Source organism: Manacus vitellinus, unplaced genomic scaffold (assembly GCF_001715985.3).
Source record: "Manacus vitellinus isolate BGI_N305 unplaced genomic scaffold, ASM171598v3 scaffold_27_pilon, whole genome shotgun sequence".
Taxonomy (NCBI): domain Eukaryota; kingdom Metazoa; phylum Chordata; class Aves; order Passeriformes; family Pipridae; genus Manacus; species Manacus vitellinus.
In genome coordinates this window covers 3783430-3806226 of record NW_021940039.1, presented here as the reverse complement: position 1 = coordinate 3806226, position 22797 = coordinate 3783430, and the positions used below count along the sequence as shown (strand labels likewise).

At 53.4% G+C, this 22797-nt stretch overlaps 1 protein-coding gene across 1 annotated transcript; it reads right to left on the bottom strand.

Annotated features, from left to right (window-relative positions):
* Positions 1-790: 790 nt before the first annotated feature.
* Positions 791-22392, bottom strand: SARDH (sarcosine dehydrogenase). Its single transcript, XM_018074171.2, has 20 exons — positions 22079-22392; positions 21345-21523; positions 20715-20894; positions 20206-20329; positions 19916-20016; positions 18624-18728; positions 18132-18261; positions 16060-16146; positions 15856-15946; positions 13883-14024; positions 12191-12274; positions 11605-11718; positions 10955-11093; positions 10316-10429; positions 8783-8930; positions 8372-8465; positions 3454-3616; positions 3003-3171; positions 2321-2456; positions 791-1382 (listed from the first exon to the last, which is right to left on the bottom strand). Exons 1-20 carry the CDS (start codon positions 22389-22391, stop codon positions 1257-1259), a joined length of 2739 nt encoding a protein of 912 aa, XP_017929660.2. The 5' UTR covers position 22392; the 3' UTR covers positions 791-1256.
* Between the last annotated feature and the right edge of the window lie 405 nt (positions 22393-22797).

Genomic DNA, 22797 nt, shown 5'->3' with positions numbered 1-22797 from the left:
GAGGGTATGCACCAAGCAAACCTAGTCAAGGGAAAGAAAGGGAAGAGCATGGAGTGAGATTATTTCTTCAGGCGGGTGAAAGCTTCAGCAGAGATCAGGCCCTTGCTGTGCCCAGCGAGGGGACCAGAGGAAAGGATAATTGTGGGGATGGGCTGGAAGTTGCTGACCCTTCCCTTTGGCAGCGGGGGGTTCGTGGGATGTGTGTGTGTGTGTGATGGAAAACCTTCCCTGATGCCCCCGAGCCTGGCTCTGCGCTGCCAGGGGCTGTGGGGCTGGCAGCACACGGCTCAGCCTCTGCAGGCCTCCCCCACCCCTGTTGGGAGCTGAAAGGAGCCACCTCCAAGGTGACCTTCGGGAAGATGCCAGTAGAGCAGGAGGGATCTGCTGCCAGAGGGTGGGGACAAGGTGTTGGTGCCCTGGCTGCCCATTTACACCCCAGCGCTGAGCTGGTCCTGCCTGTGCCGGGAGCAGCCCAGATGTTGTGGCTGCCCCATCCCTGGAAGTGTCCAAGGCCAGACTGGACAGGGTTTGGAGCAACCTGGGATAGTGGAAGGTGTCCCTGCCCATGGCAGGGATCTTTAAAGTCCTTTCCAACCCAAACCAGTCTGGGATTCCACGATTCTATGACACACAAGCACAAACAGTACTGGCAGAGAAAAACCCAGCAGCAGGCAGAGCATCCCCAGCGCGAACTTGGGCAATGGTCCTGTGCCTCAGCCCCTTCCCTCCATAGCCCCCACGAGTGTTCCCACCCCAGCTCGGGGTCCCCAGGGCACAGCCAAAAGGAGGTGACAGCCATTGGAGTGAGGACAGACACAGCAAGGGATCAGAGGCTCGTCAGGTAAGGAGGCTACAGCTGTATTAACAGCAGAGTTAGTTTAAAAAAATTCATTTCCAGGCAGTGTGAAACTACATTTTGGGGGAAAGAGTTTTCAGCAAAGTCAAAAACTGAAACCACTTCATATGCAGTCAGCCAAAACACTGTTTTCAGGCCAATTAACCCATGGAAAAGAATTATTGCTGCAGCGGCACTGCTTCACTTGGGAAATAGAGCAACAGAGTCTTTGGACTTTTTAGAATCTCTTCCTCTTCTCCCCTCTAATTCGACCCAAATTTGCTTGATAAGTTCACTGCAGGTGATTTCCCGGCTCTTCCAGCTGACCCCGGAGCCAGCTGGGGCACCCAAGGGCCAGGAATTCTGCTGGCAGCTCCTCACGGGCTCTTCCCTCTCCCCATCCAGCGCCCTCAGCACCTGCTCAGTAAAAGCCCTTCACTCGCTTGTTGTCGGGGTCGAACGGGGACTTGGTGTGTGCTCGGGCGGGGTAGGTCACTCCCATCCGCTCCAGCTCGTAGCTGCCACTCTTCACGAAATCCAGTGAGACCTGTGGGGCAGAGCCATGGAGAAATCCCCATTAGGTGCTGCAGGGCACCAGCCCCCTGCCAGCATCCGAGCTCCATCCCTGGGCAAGCTCCCACCCCGCCCCACAGATCTGGTCTCCGCAGAAAACCCAGCCCTGCCATTCCAAGAGGATGCACAGAGAGAAGGAAAATAGATGTTGAAAGCACTCTGTTAAAAAAAAAATAAAAAATCAGTCAGTATTTGAAATTTTTTTTTTTTACTTGTGGAGTTATACAGTGAAAAGGAAAAAGGAGGTGGGAAAGGAAAGGGGAAAGGAACAACATTCACCACGGGGAGAAAAGGGTGTTCCCAGGGGCAACTGGACCAGAAACCACTTGAGCTGGGACTCTTGCACTGATGCAGGATTAAAAGCCAAGGCAAGGAAGAGGATGAAAGCACAAGCATATGCACTGCTCACAGCTGGCACAGAGAGGGTCCCCAACCCTCCGTCCCCACACGGGTTCCTTGGCCTCTGACTACAGCACACTGCTTAATGAGGGCATCTGGTTGCCTCTCCAGGAGTCTCTCAGGCTTAATTAAGAGCCTGCTCTGCTCCTATTGGACATTGCTCCCTATAACATAATTCACTACTGCAATTAAATACTCGGTTGCAATTAACATCTGAGGCAGTGCTGGGGCCAGAGAGCATTGCTGGGACCTCACAGAGTGACAGCAGGTGAGACTGACCTTGCCACTGAGCCGTGACATCCCTCACCCTCCAGTGACATCCCTCACCCTCCAGTGACACCCCTCGAACTCCAACCTCCACGGGGGAAGCACAAAGGAGCTGCTGCCCCATCTCACACCCCAGATGACAGCAATGTGTTTGTGCCTATGGCTTCAAACCAAACCAGCACTATGATCCCCCCATAAGCCCCTTGGGGAAGGAGGCACAGCCGTCCCCAGAGGGTCTGTACTCACTGGGCCCCCCTCAGGGTCACGGATGTAGCCGTAGGCGATGGTTTTGTCAATGGCAAATCCAAAGTCTGCCCGACGGATGTGGCCGACCACCTTGCCGTCCCTCCAGACCGCCTCCAGGCCGAACATCGGCACCTTCCTGGGAGGGGAAGGCAGAGCTGCCATCAGCACAGCCCCACATCAGTCCCCCACAGGCCAGAGGAGTTTGGGGAGGCCAGACCCCACCTCTGCCCCAGTCCATGTGCCAGGACTCCCATTGCCCACAGGTCCATGAACATCCCTGTGCTCAACCCCGGCACTGGCGAAGTCCCTCCAGCCCAATTTGCACAACCTCCCGCTGCTCTGGGTGAAACAAGACCAACCCACTCCCTGTCACACCGTTTCCAGCTCCCATTAAAGGATCCAACAGGGAATTTGCGGTGGGATTTAAATTAGAGATGGAATTAGAGCATGGAAAACAGCTGAGCTGGCTCGTAACCGAGCTCCACGTGTGTGTGTGTGTGTGTGTCTGTGTGTCTGTGTGTTTGTGTCTGTGTGTGTGTCTGTGTGTTTGTGTCTGTGTGTGTACCACTTGTGTGTGTACACACGGGATGGATGGGGATGGGGAGGGTGCTGGTCCTGGGGTGGCCGCTGGTGCTGGAGCCAGCAGTGTTACTCAGCAGTGTTACTCAGCAGTGGTACTCACTCATCCGTGGTGAAGCAGACGAGGCGGCGGAAGATGCCCTTGGCTTTCTGGGCCTCCACGGCCTCCCGGCCCAGGAAGGGGACGCTGGACTTGAGCTTGCAGGTGAAGGCTAAGCCGGCTTCCAGCGGGGTATCGTCGGTGCGCAGGTCCGCGTGCCAGTGCCTGTACCCTGCAGGGAGCAAGCAGGGGTCAACCAGGTGATCTCTGCCAGCGTGAGCAGCATGAGGAGGTCAAGACATCACCCCTGCCTCCTGGACACCCCTCCATTCACTTGGCCCTAGGCAAAGCACCCTCGAGAGGAGCCCATATTGGGGAAGTCACAGCGCACAGCACTGGGACCAGTAGCATCTCTGCACCACTAACCTGCCCTTGAAGCTGGGGAAAAGCTCTTTGCCCTGGTCCCCTGGCTGGAGGAAAAGCAGCGAGTGCTGCTGTAAGGAGAGCAAGGCACCTTTCTCGATGCTGAGGCTGTCGATGGCTCTGTAGCCGGCGTTGGTGATGCCGTGCCGGGCCCCCGCCTGCATCACCGCCCGGTAAACCTTCACACAGTCTGCCTTGGGCACGTGCAGCTCCCAGCCCATCTCGCCCACGAACGACAACCTCATGGCACGGACCTGTAAACGCAAGAGGCCAAACATCCTTGAGGTGGAGCCGGGCTGTGCAGGGTGGGAGAGGCTGCAGAGCCACGTATGCCCGTGTCAGGGGGAAAGCCGGCTTGCCTGGGCACCCTGTGGGCACCTCGTGGTGGAGGGCAGTTCTGTGCTCTTTCTAAGGCAGTGTCAGACTGAATTTCTCATCTGTGTACAGCCCAAGGCGGCACCTCAAGCCCAGCTACCGTCAGTGCCCAGGAGGGATGGACAGTGGGCAGAGGTGGCTCTGTCAGCACCCCCTGGCCACTGATTGCAGGGCTGTTGCAGGCAGCCCAGCTGGGGTTAGATGTGATGCTCCAGCTCCAGCCGAGCTTTTGTCTCCCTCTGCTGATCCATTGAGGTGAGAAAGCCGGTCCCCAGCAGGACTGTCCTGCTTTGGGGCGCTTCATGGCTGCTATCCCCCAGGGATTTCCCGACTTGGGATGGTGCTCCCACAGCAGAGGAACCCAAAGGCTCCCAGGCAGGGGTTGAGCCCAGTGTCTCGACCCACATCCCACTCAGCCCAGGGAGATGCTCAGGATTTCCCCCATGGAGGCTGTGCCCTAAAGCAGTGCTGCCAAATTAGCTCCACACTGAATGTATGAAGCTCCAAAGAGGAATGAGCAGATCAGCACAGGGGACTCGGTGCTTGCTTCTCTGGGGAAACCTTATCCTTGGAGATGGAGCCTGCTTGCACTCTCAGGGGAACAGACCATGCTGGGACTGCCCTGTCCATGTTCCCCTAGCTTCTTACCCAGGCAAGCTTGCCTGTGTCTTCTTGTTGTCCCTATGAAACAGTTTACATTCCCAAAGCTTTCCAGGACAGTTGGGGCCACCCTGATTCAGGCACCTTCCCTGGAGACAGCCCTTGAGTCTGAGCTGCGTTCCCCTCTGATTCATCCCATTGTATTTCTTCACTTCCTCCCCCACACAACCCCTCTGGTTCATCCCTTTGTATGCACATCAACTGCAAATGCATAGTCGGCTCTGGGAGACAGATCAACTCCAGAGTTGCACCACAGATTGTGAGCTGTCAGTCTTAACAGAGCAGTTTTCAGTTTGGAAGAGACTTCCAGGCAGGTTTGTTGGCTGGACACACTCCACAGACTTGGGACTGGCTTGCCTGTGCTGGCTCCGGGTGTCATTGGGGCAGAAGCTGCATTTTGCCATTTGCTGAGCTCTTACTACAACCAGAGCTGGTCCCAGCTGTGCTGTCTAATCCCGGGAACAAACAACAACAGACAACAGCAGCTGCTGCTCAAAACAGGCAGAAGTGCCAAAGGGGTGCCTGGACTCTCCGCTGCGAGGATGGCCAGAGGGCACCCAAATCCATTCCTGCTTCCCCTAATATCCCCCTGCAAAAATAATGCCCTCAAGCAGAGTTTAAGGCAGCTTGTAAGAAGCCTTAACCTTTACAATAGGAGTGGAGAGAAGGAAGGAACCCATAGATATTGGGAACTTATTTTGAGCCTCCTCCCAACGAGCCGTGCTGGGAACCAGCACTCCCTTGGTCCCCGCAGAGAGTAACAAAGGCTGGTAATCACTTCTTCAGGTGCACACACACAAGGGGTGCAGAGAAGCTTTTTCTTCTACACAAAGGTGTCATCTAATTAGGGAACAGCCAGAGATCAAGCTGCTGCAGCCAGCTTCCATCTCCACTGCGGCAGGAGATGCTCTGGGGACTGACAGGCAACTTCCTGGCTCATTAACCCTGCCTGCGACTGCGACTAAAGTGCACTTAACTATCAAGAGCAAGTTACTCCTGGGAGAAACTTCCCCTCAAACCACTGCTGCTCCGGGTGAGCAAGCATCCCAGCAGGAGCTGTGCTCCATAGAAAACACCTTGGAAAATTGGGGTGCCAGTCATTAGCTTTGCACAGGTAGGGGTTGAGGCTGCCCCCAAAACTTGTGTACCCTGGGCAAGGTCCACATCCCACCACAGAGGTCGATGGGTGATGCCAAGGGCTGGGCTCAGCTGCTGCTGTGGCTTTCTGCTGAATTCCCCTAGGAACAGGTTTTTTTGTTAGATAGCAGCCAGAGCTATGGAATAGCATCAACTCCTGGGTGTTTGAGCAGCAATTCAAAAGCATTCTAGAAAATGAAAACCTGAACTTTACCCTGTATCCAGCAGTGAAATTCAAAGGGGGACCTTTCTGTGCTGTTCAATACAATGAGAGACGCTATATATAAACTCACAAACCAGTAGGTAATTTCCAGAGTCATTAACTCTGCTGGAACTCTCCTTTCACTCCAGCTGATTTTGTTCAACTACTGAGTTAATGCATGAAAATCTCAGCGATAACTTTTTAAAGATGTTGGGTTCAGTTTAATCCCCCTGGAAGGTGATAATATCAGCAAAGGCTTCAGCCTGCTGTCCTGAGGAATCCTCCCACTCTAATTTTGGCGTGGGATGGAGACCCTGGTGTTCATTGTTCAGTGGGGACCAAAGGAGACCTCCCAAAGAAGTGGCCCTGGCAGCAGGAAGGGAGTCTTCCCCCCAGCCCACACCAATTTTGACAGTCAGGGAATTTAGTCTCAGAAGAAGATACAAAATTTCTACCAGCTATTTCTTCCTCGCGGGACTGGATTACTTTTTTATAAACTTGAAGTGAAATGCAAATAAATTAATCAAACCCTTGGAGGCAGGAACATTTACACACCTTTCCCAGGGGATAAGGAGATTATTATGAGATGATATCAGCTTGCTACAGCCGTGACAAGGGAGGATGTAGGGAGGATTATAACTCACCAGTGGGGACTAAAATTCAAAATTTTAATGAATTGGCTTTGGAGTCCCCCAGGCCACTCTTCTCCCCCCAGAGGGACACTGGACTCTCTGTGCATTTTTCATACCCCAGCCCAGGGCACACTGGTACTGATGGTTTGGAGGACTAATATGACTTGGGCAAAATCTGTGACTCAGTTAAACCACCCTAAACCCTGGCCAGGCTCTTGCTCAGAAATCAAGAAGCCCTAATTTGATTTAGCAGCAATCCCTTCAGCAGCCAGCTGCAGTCGAATTAAAGCCACTCTAATTCTGAATGAAAAGTGGCCGCACGTGGCTTAACCCAATTTCACTAATATCCAACCTGCCTCCAGCTCCCAGCTTTCCTGCTGCCTTTTACAAGATTTACTGCTGCACCTTCACCTCCTTCATCCCCCATCAGGCACAGGCATGAGAGCCAGAGTGAGAGCTCGGCATGGTCCCTCCTGCCATCCTGCTCCTCCAGAGGGAAAGGGATACCCTGGGAACAGAGCTTGCCCAGATTTCCCATGGGAAGGATGGGGTGCAAACTTGACCTTCTCTTCCAAAGGGCGTTTTTGCAACAAAAGGAATAATTCATATGGGATAAACATCAGTGTGAAGGTAGAGCTTCTTGGGAAAAAGCAAAAGCTTTTCCCTGATATCCAAACTTGCCAGCAGCAGGTTTTCCCAGGACATTTCTCTTTTGACAAAATGATACTTTGTGGTCACCAACTCTTCTATTTAGGGTGTTTCAAGCAGGCTCAATCAGCAGCCTCACACATGACAGAACTCCCCAAAGAGCTGCCATCACCTCCTTCCTCAGGGATAACTGTTGATGCATTGGGTGAGGTGGCAGAGGGATTTAAGGTGCTTTTCTCACTGCACCAGGTGAGATGGAGGAGTCCAATCAGGCAGACAGTGCTGTGAAACCTCCCAGCAAACCCCCAGGCTCCACTTCTTTGCAACACAGTCGACACCAAAACACTTTAGGCTGAGCCTTCCTCCCTCGACACCTCTGAGTGACACCACCCATGGCTGCAGGGCCTGGCAGAGGTGCTGGGCTGCCAACCTGGGCAAGGTGCATCTCCAGCAGCTTGCTGAGAACCCCCACCCATGGGTCCCTACCAGGCACCCAAGCCAGGCAGAGCTGCTGCTCAGCACCATCACTCCAAAGGGCTTCTTGTCCCCTCGCTCAGGCTCCAACGGGCTTCACCCGAGGCATTAGCATGGAGCAGCACCAATTCTGCACTTTTCTCATCACAGCTGAAGTGAGCCCTGAAGTCTGGGCAAATGCAGGATGATCTGTACTTGTACAGGAAGCTTAAGGCTGTCAGACTTCTCCTGTGATCAAACACAGCAGCTCCCTGGGCTGTCCAGCCCTTATTGCCAGTACCTGACATGCTTTACATTAAATCATCCCTTTTTCTATTTTATGATTAGGGGGAAATGGAAAGTGTCTGGAGTGTCAGGGAAATCTCATCACCAGTGCTCATCCTAATCCATGGGAGGCATCTCTTGTTCCTCTGCCATCGCTGCAAAGCCATGAGTCACCATGTCCCTTCCCCAAGCTCAGCCCAGGCTCTGACACCACTGGGAGGGCTGGGAGAGCAGGCTGGCACCTGGCAGGCAGTCAGGGAGGGAAACATCCTGCTCCCATACTGGATTTTGGTCTTTTCAAACAAAAAATGCAACAAAACCTCACTGCAATAATGTGGAGGCAGACAGGTTCCCTAGCAGAGAATGTCCAGAGACTCCAGTGGGTTGCCCAGAGAAAGTATGGATGTCCCATCCCATTAAGGCCAGATTGGACAGGGCTTGGAGCAACCTGGTCTAGTGGAAGGTGTCCCTGCTCACAGCAGGGAGGTTGGAACGAGATGGGTTTTAGTGTCCTTTCCAACCCAAACCAGCCTGTGATTCTATGCTTGGCTGCACAGGCGGGTGGGTGGTCACTTCAGAGCACAGAGCTCCTGGGGAGCTCAAGGGCTCCGTCCTACCGTGCATCCTGCGGCCGTGGTGATCTTGTGGGTGGAGAAGGGGAAGGCCTCGTTGCTGAGGTCGGTGTCCAGCACTTCTTGGAGGACGACACGGCTGTGGGGAAGCAGCAAAGTGGGTGTGGTGAAAGGACACAGCTGAAGGGACACAAGGTTATCCTGTTGGCAAGACAGACTTCTCGCTGTAAGGAGGAGCTGATGTGGGTGATGTGCAATGCTGTCAGAGCCTCAAAAGAAATTTTATTTCCCAGAAAATGGAACGTTACTCCAGCCAGATCATTGTCATGGAGATCACACCTAGCCCTGCCCAACACGGGGACCTGTATCTGAGACATCCCTCCCTCCCTCCATCCACACATCCCTTCTCCCATCCCTCCCTGCATCCCTCCATGCTCAGGTTCTCCCCACGCTCACCTCAGAGGGCCCTGGATGCTCATCATGCCCAGCTCCTCTGAGCAGTCGAGGAGTTTGCACTGGAGCTTCATGTCCTGCAGCACAGAGGTGATGTGGGACCAGTTGTGCTGGGCCACGGCCCCGCCGATAGCCAGGTAGTATCCATCCCCTGGAAGACACCCCCCAGCAGCCTTTCAGGGTCAAGAGCATTGGGCTGGGGGTGATGGCCAGCTCAGGTCCAGGTTGGTTTTGCTTTCCAGAGCCTGAGATGGAACCCTGAGCCTCTCCAGCGTGCACAGACCAGCACGGGCTTCCAAGAGCAGGGGGGTTAAATGGTTCTGGGGCAAGGGAGGGCTTTACTGCCTTTTGTGGGGCTCAGCACAGTGAAAGCCATCAAAACCCCAAAGAAGAAAATGTATAAAAAGCTGTTTGAAACTTGGAGGCGCCTGTGTGTGTGTGAACATCACAGGAAGGGAAAAAACCTCCTTGTCCCTAGAGACCAAGAGCAAAATGACTTGCACTTTTGTCCCTGTACAGAACAGACCATTAAGTGTGGAGGGAAATGGGAGCCACAGGTGGAAGCAGGGAATGCTACAGTGACCAAGCCATAACCAGTGCAGGGGCTGTACTGTGCACAAGGAGGAATTTCATCTCGTTGCTAATCCTGGGTGGAAAAATCCCCAAGGATGGTGTTTGAGAGCTGATTAATATGTAATCAATCTTCCCTCTGTCTTTCCTGCCACTACAAAATTGCTCTGTGATAATCTGTCACAATGATAATAAGTGCAGCCACCTACTGTAACTGGAAAAAAAAAGACTTTGCTGTGATTAAACTCCTCCATCGCCCGACAAACCCCACAGCTCTGCCATCCACTTCCCATCACCCTCCTTCCCCTGCGAGTGCCCCAGACGAGAGGGAAGGAAGATTCTCCCACGGGGATGGAAGATCTCACTGGCACCCCATGCTGTTGGGGCAAAGGGTGTGAGTTTGGCCCCACAGCACATCTGAAGGTGACACAGTGTGGGGACAGGGCTCTGTGGGCACAAGTGCACACCCCTGTCTGGTGGCAGCCCTGGAGCTTGGTTGGGCTGCCAGAGCCGAGCTCAGCCTCCTCCTCTGCTGCCTAATGCCATTTCTGCCCTCTGGGCTGCTCTGCTCCCTTTCAATTCCTCTTTATTGCAGCTGATAAGGGCTTGGACAGAGGTCAGAGCTGCCAGCCAGGGCTGGACAAACCCAATAACACCGATGAGCAGTGCAGGGCCCCGGGGACAGGAGTGATAATCAGGTTACAGGGACCAAAGGACAGAGGTGGAAAAAGCCAGGTGGCTGCCATTAGGAAAATGCAATAACCCCCACGCCTGCAGCCCCTCCAGCATGGCAGGGATGGAGGAAATGCTGGAACAAACCTATCACCATGGCTTCCTGGGGCTGGAAAGATCTTTGGGTGGAAAATGCAGTGGGAGAGGCTGGGAGTTGAGCTGCGGGAAGGTAAACCCAGCCAGTGCCCACAGAAACGCTCCCACCTCCAGCAACCCCGTGCTCAGGGCTTTTACCTTCAAAGGCAGGGGCCAGAGGGGAGGCTGGGTCCCCGGGGATGATCCTGCTGACAGTCAGGTCGCTCTCCACACCCCCCTGCTTGTTCAGCATGCAGGTGTACACGGTGGAGCCTGCGGGAAGGACACGGGCACTGCTGCCCATCAGCCAGCCCTGGCAGAGGGAGCTGGGTAGCAGGAAGGTTTGTCCCCATTGTTCCATCAGTTGCCACTGCCTGACCGTGCCCTGATGGATCCTGGGGTATCCCAGCACCAGGAACTATGATTTTTCCTCTTTGGATCTGGATCTTCATCCTTGGAAAAGCCATAACCCGCCTCCCAGTCCCGGAGAAGGGAACAGCAAACCACAGCTGGTGAGGGTTGTGCTTGATTTACTCCAGTACCCATCACATCTCCAGCTGTGATCCACAGCTGGACCCAGAGGGCCAGATACCCTTCCCTGCCCCCCCCACCCCAGCTCAGAGCACTGGGACTCTGTACAAAAAAGCAGAATCCAGTCTTGTGAAGACAGGGAAAGCAGACTTTCCCACAGGATTCCCACACCCTCTGCAAGAGCAGCATTCAAAATAAAAGCCAGTTTAGGCTCCCATGGGGTTTTCTGGGGTGGGATTTCCCTGGCATGCAGCTGAAATGAGGTACCTGGTGCTTTGCTCACGTCAGCACTGAACAGCCAGTTCGCTGCTTTTGTAGCTTCAGGTCCAACCAAGTAGAATTTCCCAAAATAAGACATGTTAAAGAGAGCCAGGGCATTTCTGCACGTTAAGCATTCATTCTTGATCTAAAATTAAAGCAAACACAGCGCTGAAGCTGAGCCTTGCTCTCACCTCACAAAGGGAAGCACAAATTAAAGCATTTATGTAATGGGAAATGATAGCAGGACACTTGTCTGGTGCCTTTGAAGGCTGTACAACTTCAAAACATTCCTGAAAAAATCAGGTGTTAAATGGAGCAAGCCTGACAAGCAATCCTGTATGCTCAGTCCCATTCCTTACCTCACTAACGCAGTGACAGTTATGATTAATAACAATTAAATTTTATCAAATTGATTTTTTTTCCCCCCCAAGCTGCTATCAACAGTTTCATTTAGGAAAGCAGCAGCTTAATTCCTGCTTCTGGGCACGGTCCACACACTCCTCTTAATCCTTTTGGAACGTTTTTCCCCAGTTTTAGGAGAAGCTTGCTGCCTCCCCTCCCCTCCCAACTCCACCCAAAGAAGGTTCTGCTGCCTCTGACCGCCCCAGTTCCAGATGTGGCCAGGGGAAAGGCGGGGCTGTCAGCCCTGGACTCACAACGTCGTGGTGAGGGGGGAAGTCGAAGGTGTACTCGTCCCCCAGCAGCCGGTTGTAGGTGTAACCCTGGTGGCGCTCCCGGCCGTAGGCGCCGTAGTAATCGTAATCCAGGACCTGGGGGAAGAAGTGGGAGGATGGGGACAGCGAGGAAGATGATGTGAGGCTGAAGCCAAGGCTCTCCTAGTCATACTCACCCCACTCCAGGGGAGGAGTGGGTCCATGAAGGACGTGGCTGTGGTGATGGGTCCCCTCCCTGGCATCCCTGCCCATGGGGATGGTCCCCACCCCAGCATCCCTGCCCACTGCTTTCACCAATATATCAGTACCTGTTGTTTGGGGGCACTGCAGGCAGATGCTGCCTGTTGCAGAGGGACAGGCAGACAGACAGACACAACATGCACACACAGATCTTCCTCTTTTTGCTGTTACAGGGAATTATAGCCCGAAAGCTCTTATAGACCCTTTTTGGGGTCATGCAACTGCTGCAGCATATCCCACACTGCACACACAGGATGCATCCTCCGTGCTCTGGGCACAGCTGGTACCCTCTAGGCTCAACACCCCCCAAAACACGTGCCATGCTTACCGGGGCTGCTCCCCCGGGGCTGAACCAGCCCGGCCTCTCCCAGCCGTGCCGCTCCTGGAAAACGCAGCCCTGTCGCAGCAGCTCCTACACCAGACAAATGGGAACAAATGGTCTTAAAAAAAGCCTTTTCACTGCTTTCTGAGCAGCATCCAAGCTGCCCTCCTCAGGTGCAGGTTCGTGCTCCAGATCAGATTTGTGACCCCTTGGCTTTGGCTGTCAGCAGCCAAAATCAGCACTGCAGTTTGTCTTTTAAAACAGTGGCAAACTTGCCTGCAAATTGCCTGATTTTTATCCCCCCCCAAAGGATATTTGCCTCAAGGGTAGTCGAGAGGCAGCATTTGAGCAGCCCAGCTGTGCACCCCCAAAAACCTGTGCTATGGTGCCCAAATTACTGACTGAGAGATGCTACATCCACAGAGCAAGATTACCCCTGATGTTCACAGACTAATTATATAATAGCATTTAAGATTTATACAGCAACCTTCTCATTCCTCCTCTGTGCTCTCAGGAAAATCTCTCTGCACGCAATTAATTAGGGATCCATTAAGATATTTTTGTTTGGGGCCTCTGTTCAGAAAAGAATAGATTTTGTTGAACATTTCAGAAATGATTCAGTGCCTATTTATAAAACACAGCACATGTTCTGGAGCTGCATGGATAAATACCAGGCTGTCAGTCAAATGGGCATTGCTTATTAGACAAGCTATTAAAAAATAAATTGCATCCTCAGTGACAGAAAACAACCAAGCTGTCAACCAAACACCGGGGGCTGGAGGGCAGGGATGTCTGTTTTACTGCTTGAGCCTCTGCTCTCCACTGGAAGAGGGATAGTGTGATATGAATCAGAGACAGGCAGAAATGGGCTTGGGAAATGTGGCTGCTCCTTGCCAGGGCTGGGAATGGGGCTGGTGGTGATGTGGTGGGACAAGACACTGATGCTGAGTCACTCCAAGCACCCTGGGGGTGCTGAGTGATTTTGGGGGCTCTGAGCTGCATGGCTTGGGTGTTGCTGGTGCTGAAAAATGCTGGAAACTGGGTTTTTCTCACAAGTGTTACATCTAAAGGGTGCTCACCTACAGAGCTTTGTGCAAGGAAGTGGCTGGCAAAGGTAGGAGCTGGGGAGAGCTCTGGCTGGTGGTTCCAGGGAGTAAAACCACTTAGAGGGTGCTGGCAAAACCACCTCTGCAGAGGCACAGCTGCTCCCCAGTCTTCCCACATCCCTCCTCATGTCCTGGTTTCTGTTTTGGGGAGAAGCTGCTGCTGAGTTGTGAGCAAGACACGGTGAGCAGTAGCAGGAGATTCATTCCTGTGAGCATTTGGCATCCTCATCCCTGGCAGCTGCCTCTGAGCTGGGCTGGCAGTGAATCGACTCAGCCTCTGAACTCTTCTCTTCACTTTTCCCTTGCCCAGTGGTCATCACCGAGCTCTTATGCCATTTTGCCAAGTTAAATATTAAAGGAAAGCTTGGCATCTCTACCATTAAACTGTCCATGGTCCCAGCACCCTCACAGTGTGCACTCAGTGAGCTTTAGGATTGGTAGGGATCTCCCCAGGATGGATGGACGGGAGCACGGATGCAGCACGATGCTCTGGGGAGCGATACAGCTGCAGCCACTCCTTGGGACCTCTTTTTTTGCTGCAAGGATGCTGTGAGGGTCTCCTATTGCTCCTCACATGGCAAAATGCCCTCACCTCGTGCAGAGGGTCCTTCCTCATGTTGCGTCCTGCCAGTGGCTCGTCATGGGGGAAGACAACGGAGTAGTTCTTGGCGTAGGACTCGTGGCTCCGCTCCCGGATCCAGCGGTTGTTGTTGGTGAGGGAGTGGTGGAACCTCCTGGAAGGCAGGGAGAGAGCAGCGTCCCAATGGGCCCACCAGCTCCTGAGGTGCCTCCTCTTGACCAGACCCAGATGTGGATGCAGCTGCTGAGGTGTAAAATTGCTATTTCCTGCACCAGTTCAACAGGTAGAAGAGCAGAGGAACCAAGCAGGGCCTGGCGCTGGCCAGGAGAGCCAGCACCCCTATCCAGCCCTACTCCAGAGTGACTGGGAGCAGTCCATCCTGGACATCCCTTCTGGAGGGGGGAAATAATAAAAAAAAAATGAAACTTGAGGTTAATTCTGACTCCCCAGCCTCAGAGCACACTCCGGGTTCAAATGCAGCCCAATGAGGGAATGAGCCCTGGAAATTCTTTACATTTTTTATCCAATTCTCCCCAGGCTGAAATACAAATAAAACCCAAATCATTTAAAATTCGTTTGACATATTTTCATCTTTCAAACAGAAAAGCTCCTTGAAGGAATGTACCAGCTCAGCACATGCTCAGGTTGTTATTCCCAGAGACCTATAACTCATGGAGAGCAGCCCTGGGCACTGTGGCACCTTTCCCGGGGCTGGAGAAAAGGAGGCAGGCAGAGGATGAAAGGCAAGACAAAATGTCATTTCTAGGGTCTTTTAAAATGATACTTTGAGCTTCCCTCCCCACTGCCTGGGTTCAGAGGAGAGGCAGGGCACCGGAGCTGAGCTATGCAAGCAATGCAAGTGATGCTCCCCAAAAGCAGCCATGGGCTCTCTGTGAGAGCAGCTGCCTCTTCTGCTGGCAGGGAACAAGCAGAAGGTGACACATGGCATGTCACTGGCACCCCTGGTTGCCCCATCAGCCCCAGCCCCTTCTCCAACATGCTGAATTTTTGACAGCAGCAAGCGGGCAACAGCTGCCAGATGAAATATTTACAAGCGAGTGTTTTGAGAGGATAAATATTGAAATGTGCAGAAAAGGGAGTTATTTAAATAGGAGCTTAGTAATCATCACCCAAAGGAAAAAAAATGGGACTGACAGCTTGATGACAGGGCAGATGGGATATGGGGGATGCTCCATCCAGGTGCAAGGGATGGAAAGCCCCCGGCTGCTCTAAGTGGGGCTGGGGTCTTTAGGGGCTGGGGTCACCCTGAAAGGGCTGTGGTGGTGCCAACCCAGTGCCTGTCCAGCCTGGGGATCTCTCCATTGCTCCAGCCCCATCCCTAGCCCAGCTGGTAAAGGGAGGGAGCTGGAGGCATCTCCCACTGATCTCTGCAGGCCCCCATACCCCACTCCCCCAGCCTGAGTCAGTGGGGCACTTACAGCTTTACCACTAAAGCAACAGCATTTTCACAGCTTTGTCCCCGACAAGGTGGTTGCTGTCACTAACAGCCCTGTAAGAAAGCCCACACCCAATCAAAGATAATCAAGCAAGTCAAAAGCAATTACTGAGCCAACATCTGCACAGTCAAAACTCTCGGCCCGTGTGGAGCTGCAGAGGGGGGCAAAGCTAATCTTTCTGCCATTGAAATCATCCCCCCCCCGATTATTAAGTTAGAGGATTAGGCACGGCACTAATTGAACAACAACAAAACCCAAACGTAATTAGCCCGTCCTTCCCCATCACCACCATCTCCTTGTGCCTGATGGAAGCTGTTTGTGCAGAAGTGGAATGAGGCAAATGAGATAAACCCCACGTGTAAATTCATTAAAGCCACTGCGTGTAATTGATTCCAGCTCCTTGGAGGGACACAGGCAGTGGCACAGATGCTGCCAGGACACCCACTCCCGATGCCAGCAGCCAGCCCTGCCTTGAAACTGTCCCCAAGGATCACCCAAGGATGAGGGGTGACAGGCAGGGTGACTTGCCTGATGTCATAGCCATACATGTCCTTCTCCGGCCGCCCGTGGATGATCCAGTGAGCCAGTTCCCTCCCACAGCCGCCTCCCAGCATCATCCCTGGGGGAAGAGGCGAGGATACAGATGGGGCCAGAAGGCCAAGCACAGCTGTGGGTGCCTGGCTCTGCCTGGGATATGATGCCCAGGGTGTGATTCCTTTGGGTCTCTCTTACCAGCGCTGTTGAAGCCACAGCCAAGGAAGAACCCTCGGACTTCTGGAGCTTCTCCCATGAGCGGCTTGTGGTCGGCTGTGAATGACTCTGCAAGACAGAGGGGATGTGCCAGTGAGGCCAGGACAGGCTTTTGGGGACACATCACACACTTTAGGAGCATGTTTCCTGCAGCTGCCAGTGCTGACCTCATCCTGCTCCCAGACAGATCAGTGGGGTCAGAACTGGACCAATACCAAGCATTTCCCAGCTTGGGAGTAGACTGAAAATTTGGGAAACAAAATGAATCCCCCAAAAGAAGTTGCACGAGGTGCTGTGAGGGCTTTTTCTTTATCCCGATCCCCCAGTCAAGGGGGCTGCACTGATCTCTTTGTTGCCTTTTCAAAGTCTGAGCCACATTTCATGATGACTGTATTTCACCTTCATTGAGTTCTGCTGGGAAATTCCATGATTTTCAGTTACTTTGTTCAGCTGAGGGACTGCTGCTGATGTCTCCCCAGACTCCTGTGCTAATGATGTCTCCTGCTGCCAATGCTATTCCACAGGGCCATCAGCCACAGTCCCTATGCAAGTCCTCACTAGGGAGGACAACAAAGCACCCTGACAGAGGGGTGCAATCCTCCTCCCCGTTTTATGGTGGTTCATCCATCCATGTGAAAGGAGAGAGGGAAAATGGAGTTCAGCCCGGTCCTTCCCCCCTCAGCAATGCCCAGCTTGTTTCCCATGATCACTGGAGAAGGCAAGAGCAGAGCCACAATATTTCCACTGTCACCAGAGCAGCTCCTCATGTGCCACTATCCCCGTACTGATACACCAGGTTAAAACTCAATGGAGCAACACCCAAAGCACCTCCCCTTCCTTCCAGCCCTGCTGACTTTGCCCTGGGACAGACAGTGAGGGCTCCCTTGGCACAGTTACAGCAGAGAGGACAAGCCTTGGCTGTTTGCTTCAGCCCAGCGTGACTCAGCTGTCACAAACTGCTGGTTTAAATCAAGAAGGAGAAAAGGAGGAGCACTGACCCTTTGGAAATGACATTACTGTACTACAAAGGATAGACATTCATCTACCAGAAGCCAGGTCTCCACCAGCTCTGCTCACACCGCAGTGTAATCAAACCACCGGACCCAGGGCCAAGGTCTCCACCTTGTACACATCATGTTTGATCAGCCACGGGGCAGGAGACGTGCCCTACTTTCCCCTCATACAACCATAAAGGCCTCAAGGGTTTCCTTTTAAGTGCCTCAGCAAAAAGAGCTTTATTACAGTTTCTTTTTTAGCATATGGTGGATTTTAAGGCCAAACCAAGTGTGCAGGTCTCGGGTTCGATGGCTGGCATCACCTCCTGCTGCCACTGCAGCAATACTATGGCCTTTGACTCCACACCAGACAGCCTAGGATGTAAATCTAGGTGAATCTAATGTCATTGGCCCAGAACAAAGTAGTAAAAATAATTATGTAAGATAACACTTGGTCACTGCTTGAAAAAAATCTGCCCCTCAATTTTCCAGTCCAGTGGCCACAACACTGTCTGTAAATCTGTGCTATTCATGCCCAGATTGAATCAAGGCAAAAAGCTCCCCAGGGAAATTGTTTTAAACTAAGAGAGGGTCAATTTAGATTATAAGAAATCTACAAGATTATAAGACATCTATAAGATTATAAGAAATTAGAAGTTATTTACAATAAGGGTGGTGAGCCTCTGGCACAGGTTGCCTGGAGAAGCTGTGGATGCCCTGTCTCTGGAAGTGTTCAAGGCCAGGTTGGACAGGGCTTGGAGCAACCTAATCCAGTGGAAGGTGTCCCTGCTCATGGCAGGGGGTTTGAAACTACATGATCTTTAAAGATCCATCCAACCCAAACCATTCTGTGAGCCTGTGAATCTATGATTCTATTTCTCCACCCAGGCTAAGCCTGGAATGCCACCCCTTGGAAGATGACACCACTGCAGCCAGACCACCAGCACTTTCTCTGCCTTCAGAGAGTTTTCCTTCTTCCCAGGTTATGAAGTTTCCCTTTGCCTCCACAAGATCCTGGGTGGAACCCCAGCCACTGTGATGCCACCACAGCCGTGTTACCTGGCCCACACACAGTGGATTTAATGCCCGTTTTCTCCAGCACTGGTACTCTGTTGATGGCACCTTCGATGTGTTGCATGAAAACATCCCAATCCAGATCAAACAGGCCAAAAGCAAATTTTTCAGATACCTGAGGGTGGGAAACAGGAATAAGGACACAGAATAGAGTACAGCTGCTGCTGTAAGAACTCCTCAGCTCTGGCACCTGCACCTGGATGAAGGAATGATGCACAGGGCAGGAACTGCACAGTGGCCTCTGAATTGCCCCAGTCCAGCCTTTTAATCTCATTCCTGTTGCCTCTGTATTGCCCGTCTGTGCCACAGACAGACCCAAAGGGAAGATGCTCTCCCATGCTTTGCCCACCAGCCCCACAGAGGTTGGTACCCACAGCATCCAGGGGCTGAGGCCCTCATGCCTGTGCCCATCCCTCTGAGGTGGGTTCCCTGGAAACCTGCCTTGTTCCCCCCAGAAAACCTCCTGGCACTGCTCACCTCCTCCCAGAAGATGGGGTTTGACTCATATCCACCCACGGAGAGGGCATCGCCTTGGAGACGGAGATAGACCGAGGCATCGTGATCGCGAACATTCGGCATGTTCTGAAAAACAGGGAGAGGGACTGGAGGGGTGAGAGGGGGGTGAGAACAATGAGGACACCCCTACACGAGGTGGAGGTCCAGGACAGAGGGTGGGCACCTGCAGCAGTGACCTGCCAAGGATGGGAGCAGCAGTGACTCCCTGGGTGTTCCCTCAGCCCTGAAATTTGGGTGCCCGTGTTGCCCCAAGAGGAAGGCACCTGGCTCAGCTCCAGCAAAGCTGATGAAACCACAGGCAAAGTGGCTTATGCAGACACGTGAGCAGCACTGGGGGTGCTTGGGGGAGCCAGAGCAGCCCCCGTGGTTGATCCTAGCTCAGAAAACATCACTCCTCCGCCACCCGCCTCTGCAGGAGGAGGCAGCAGCTCAACACGTGGGCAGCGGTGCGCGAAGAATGAGGGATTTGTTCTCGTGAATAATGGATGGAGAAACATTTAGATAACATGGAAGTACTGCTGTAGGGCCTACTGCAATCCGTGTTGACCAGCGGAATTAGGTGGATTGAACAAGAGGCACTGAGGTCTGCGAGCTGCAGCCTCTTCTCTGAGCAGTCTTTCTTTCTGAGCACAGCGCAGTGGAGTTACTGGGATAGAAATGTAATCACGGACAGCACTTTTTACAATGAGGCACCTCGTACTGAAAGGTCAGACACAGATTGTGTCAGTGGGATGGAAACTAATTAATGTGTCACCCTCAAAGCGCTGGTGCCTGAGACAATGAAGCCTCCCTCAACTCCTGAGAAATTCTCCGCAGCCGAACAGCAGGAACAGATTTTTTGGGACAGTTTAGAAATGCTTGGACAGCTACACCTCTGCCTGCTGGGACTGGGGCTTCTTCAGAAAGCGTTTGGGACCTTTATGAATCTGCTATCAGATTCACCAAGCACAGCAGAGATCCTATAACAATTCTACTGAGGGAAAAAAAAAAAGAAAAAAAAAGAAAAAAATAAGTATCTTGCCAGTTGTAACATTGTTAAATATTAACTTCGACTCTGTTCAAAGTGGTCTGACAGCCCTGCTAGGTGTGCACCTCCCCATGTGCAGAGCCCAACCTGGCAGCACGTGCCCACGCTGGAGGCAGGAACAGAGTGGGGTCCCACAGGTCTGGGAGTCCCAGGAAAGGGGGGGGGTGTCTTTCCTGCCTCACCAGCACTGCCCCCCAGAGCAGAGGAGCCGACCTGCAGCACTGACCTGGATGCCCTCGATGCGCTCGGTCACCACGTAGGCGTGGTGCATCCCCACCAGCGGCACGTGCACACCGGCCAGCCGGCCCAGGGCTCGTGCCCACACACCTGCCAAGAGAGCAACCCCCAATGAGCCCCCACCTGTCCTCCACACCCCCCGGAAAGCTGTCCTGCAGCCCACCCAGACAAGGGGACACGGACTGCTGCAGACCCTCCGGCTCACAGGATGCAAAGCCAGCTGTGCCCTGTGGCCACAGCCCCCATCCCACAGCTTCCCCCCTGCCTTGTGCCCTGTACCTGCACAGTTCACCACGCAGGGAGTCTGGATGGTCCCGTGGGCTGTCTCCACTGCACACACCCTCTTCACCCCGAAATCATCAGCTCTGACCTGGATGCCGGTGACTGGGCAGTTCTCAATGATCTGGTGGCACAGGAAGGGCAGCAGAGTCATGGCAGGGTCACAAGGGAAAGGGGACAACCCACCTCACCTGACACCCAGTCCTCAAATCAGGGGAAAAAATTACTCTAAGAAGTGCTCTGGCAATGGCCATCTCCCTGCCTTGGGTGCCTTGTCTTGCTCCTAAAGGTCTTTTTTCCACCCTATATTTTTCCTGGACCTCACGGTTCAGGAAATCTGTGCCAGCTTTGTCACTGTCACTCAACCAGCGCGACAACATCCTTCTTGGGAAAGATCTGATTCTGCAGGAGCAGTTCTGCCTTGCTGGGAAAGGAGATGGAGAAGGACAAGATGAAATCTCCTTCCAGGATCAATAGGCATTAATGAGCAATTACTAATTAAGAACTACCGTAGCTCCTCTGGCAGTTGCTGCTCTGGCAAGAGTTGAGCAGGTCCCAGCTGGATCCATGGTGCCATCCTTGGGGACGTACAGGGTGCCATACAGGTCATCAATGTTCATCAGTGGGTACAGGTCCTTGGTCTGTGATGGGGTCAGGACGTAGGACTCCACACCATACACCTTCCCCAGCTGCCAATGGACAAAAAAATCGGGAGCTGAAGCAGGAAACAAAAGCTTTGCTCATCACTTGCTGCTGGAGGAGGAGGAGGAGACCCCCAGGACATGTTCATCTCCCTGGTGAGGCAACTGCTACACCAAAGCAAACCCTAAGTCCAGTGTGGGGTGGGATGGTCTGCTCAGATTTCAGGGAATATGGCCCTGTGCAGCTGGAAAAATGATGCTGCCACTACCCGAGTGGTCAAAAATCATGTCTGGATTTAATTTTGCTGACTTTGGAGCATTTTGCCAGATTTTGGCAGCTTTATGGAAGTCAGGAGGCTGCCCAGGCCACTCGCAGCTCTCTGGGTGGGAAGGTAGAAATCATTCAGAGACCTGGGGACCCCCAGCCCCACTCCCAAATAAATGCCGCCTCCTGCAGCCCACTCAGCTGGGGGGACACACAGAGGGGTTTCTCCCTACCGACATGAGCCTTTTGTACTCGTCGAGACGCTGCTTGTTGGAGGCGATGAAGAGCCCCCCGTTCTGCACCCAGCCCGTGTGCAGCCCCGTCTCCGCCGGCAGATCCCGGCTGACCACATCCCGTGTGTGCGCCAGCAGCTCCACCTCCACATCACTGGGGCGCAGCTGCCACAGGAGACCTGGGGACACACACACAGCCCACGGGTGGGACAGGAGCTCCGTCACCCCTCCAACACCCGGAGTGGGAATGCAGAGGGAGCCCCGTGATCCCACGCGTGTCCCGCGTCACCCTGCGGGGCTCTTGCTCCATCTCGTGGATACCTGGGAGCGCTACAAACCATCGGCTTATGTTTTCCTTGGGCGTTAAATGAATGGGAAAAAGGAACGGACGACCCCAAAAGTGACAAAACACAAAAGAACTTGGATAGCTCCTCCTTCCTGCCAAAGAAAAGTGGCTTAAAGAAGGTAAAAAAATACCTGTGGAAAAAAAAAAGTTTCATTTTCCTGTGGCCACGTGAATCTTAAAAAAAAAAAAAAAAAAAAAATTGGGGGGATGTTCAACAGAAAAGGAAAAATAGAAATGCTGAAATTCTCCACATTTAAAGCCCAAACTCTCCAGCACATCCAGATGCAGCCTGTGCAATGGATTCACTCCACGGACAACGGCACATCCCAAATCATGGGCATCCCAGTGCCCACCCCAGGGAGCACCCACGCTGTGCCCACCCACTCACCAGCCGTGTGCCAAGTGGTGCCCGAGGTCAGGCGGTCCCTCTCCAGCAGCACGACGTTGGTGACCCCCATCTTGGTCAGGTGATAGGTGGTCTGGCAGCCCAGGCTGCCCCCCCCGACCACCACCACCTCGGCCGAGGATGGTGGGGGCCGGCTGGGCTCCCCATTCCCGCGGCCTTCCTCCTTCAGGGTCTTCTGGTATGGGACACTCTTCTTGGCCGTGGGCCCCGTGGCGCTGCTGAAGGGCCGGGGGCTCCTCCAGGGGGCTGGCAGGTGGGGGGCAGCTGCCCGCAAGGCACAGCTCATGTAGGACATCTCCACCTGCAGATCCCAAAATCATCTCTCTGGTAGGGGTGGGGACCCCCAGCCAGCCTGGCTGCTCAGCTCTCCACCGTTTCCGTGGAGCAGCATCTCTGGGCACTGAGCAGGGGCTAAACGAGCCCTGGGGCACATCCCCTGGGAAATGGGATCCCAGTTGTGCGTGTGTGCAGCTCCCAAACAACCTTTGGAGGGGCCCCCCCTTAAAAAGGGGGCACAGGCATATCAACCCTGTGCTTGTTCACGCCTTCAGAAACCACCTTTTTTTTCCCCTCTGGAATTCAGGAGCTGTTTGGCCACAATGAAGGTGCCAGGTTTGCTCCCTATCAGAGGGCGGTGCAATGGCTGCTGGGGGTGGAAACGGGGACAGATCCTGCCTGCAGATACCCTGCAACCCCTGCAG

Excerpts from the sequence above, each read along its gene's own strand:
- SARDH (XM_018074171.2), bottom strand. The coding sequence starts at position 22,391 with ATGTCCTACATGAGCTGTGCCTTGCGGGCAGCTGCCCCCCACCTGCCA. Across the intron at positions 18,262-18,623 it reads ACCCCATCTTCTGGGAGGAG|GTATCTGAAAAATTTGCTTT; the intron begins GTGAGCAGTGCC and ends TCCCACCCTCAG. Across the intron at positions 12,275-13,882 it reads GGAAGGACCCTCTGCACGAG|GAGCTGCTGCGACAGGGCTG; the intron begins GTGAGGGCATTT and ends TGTCTGGTGTAG.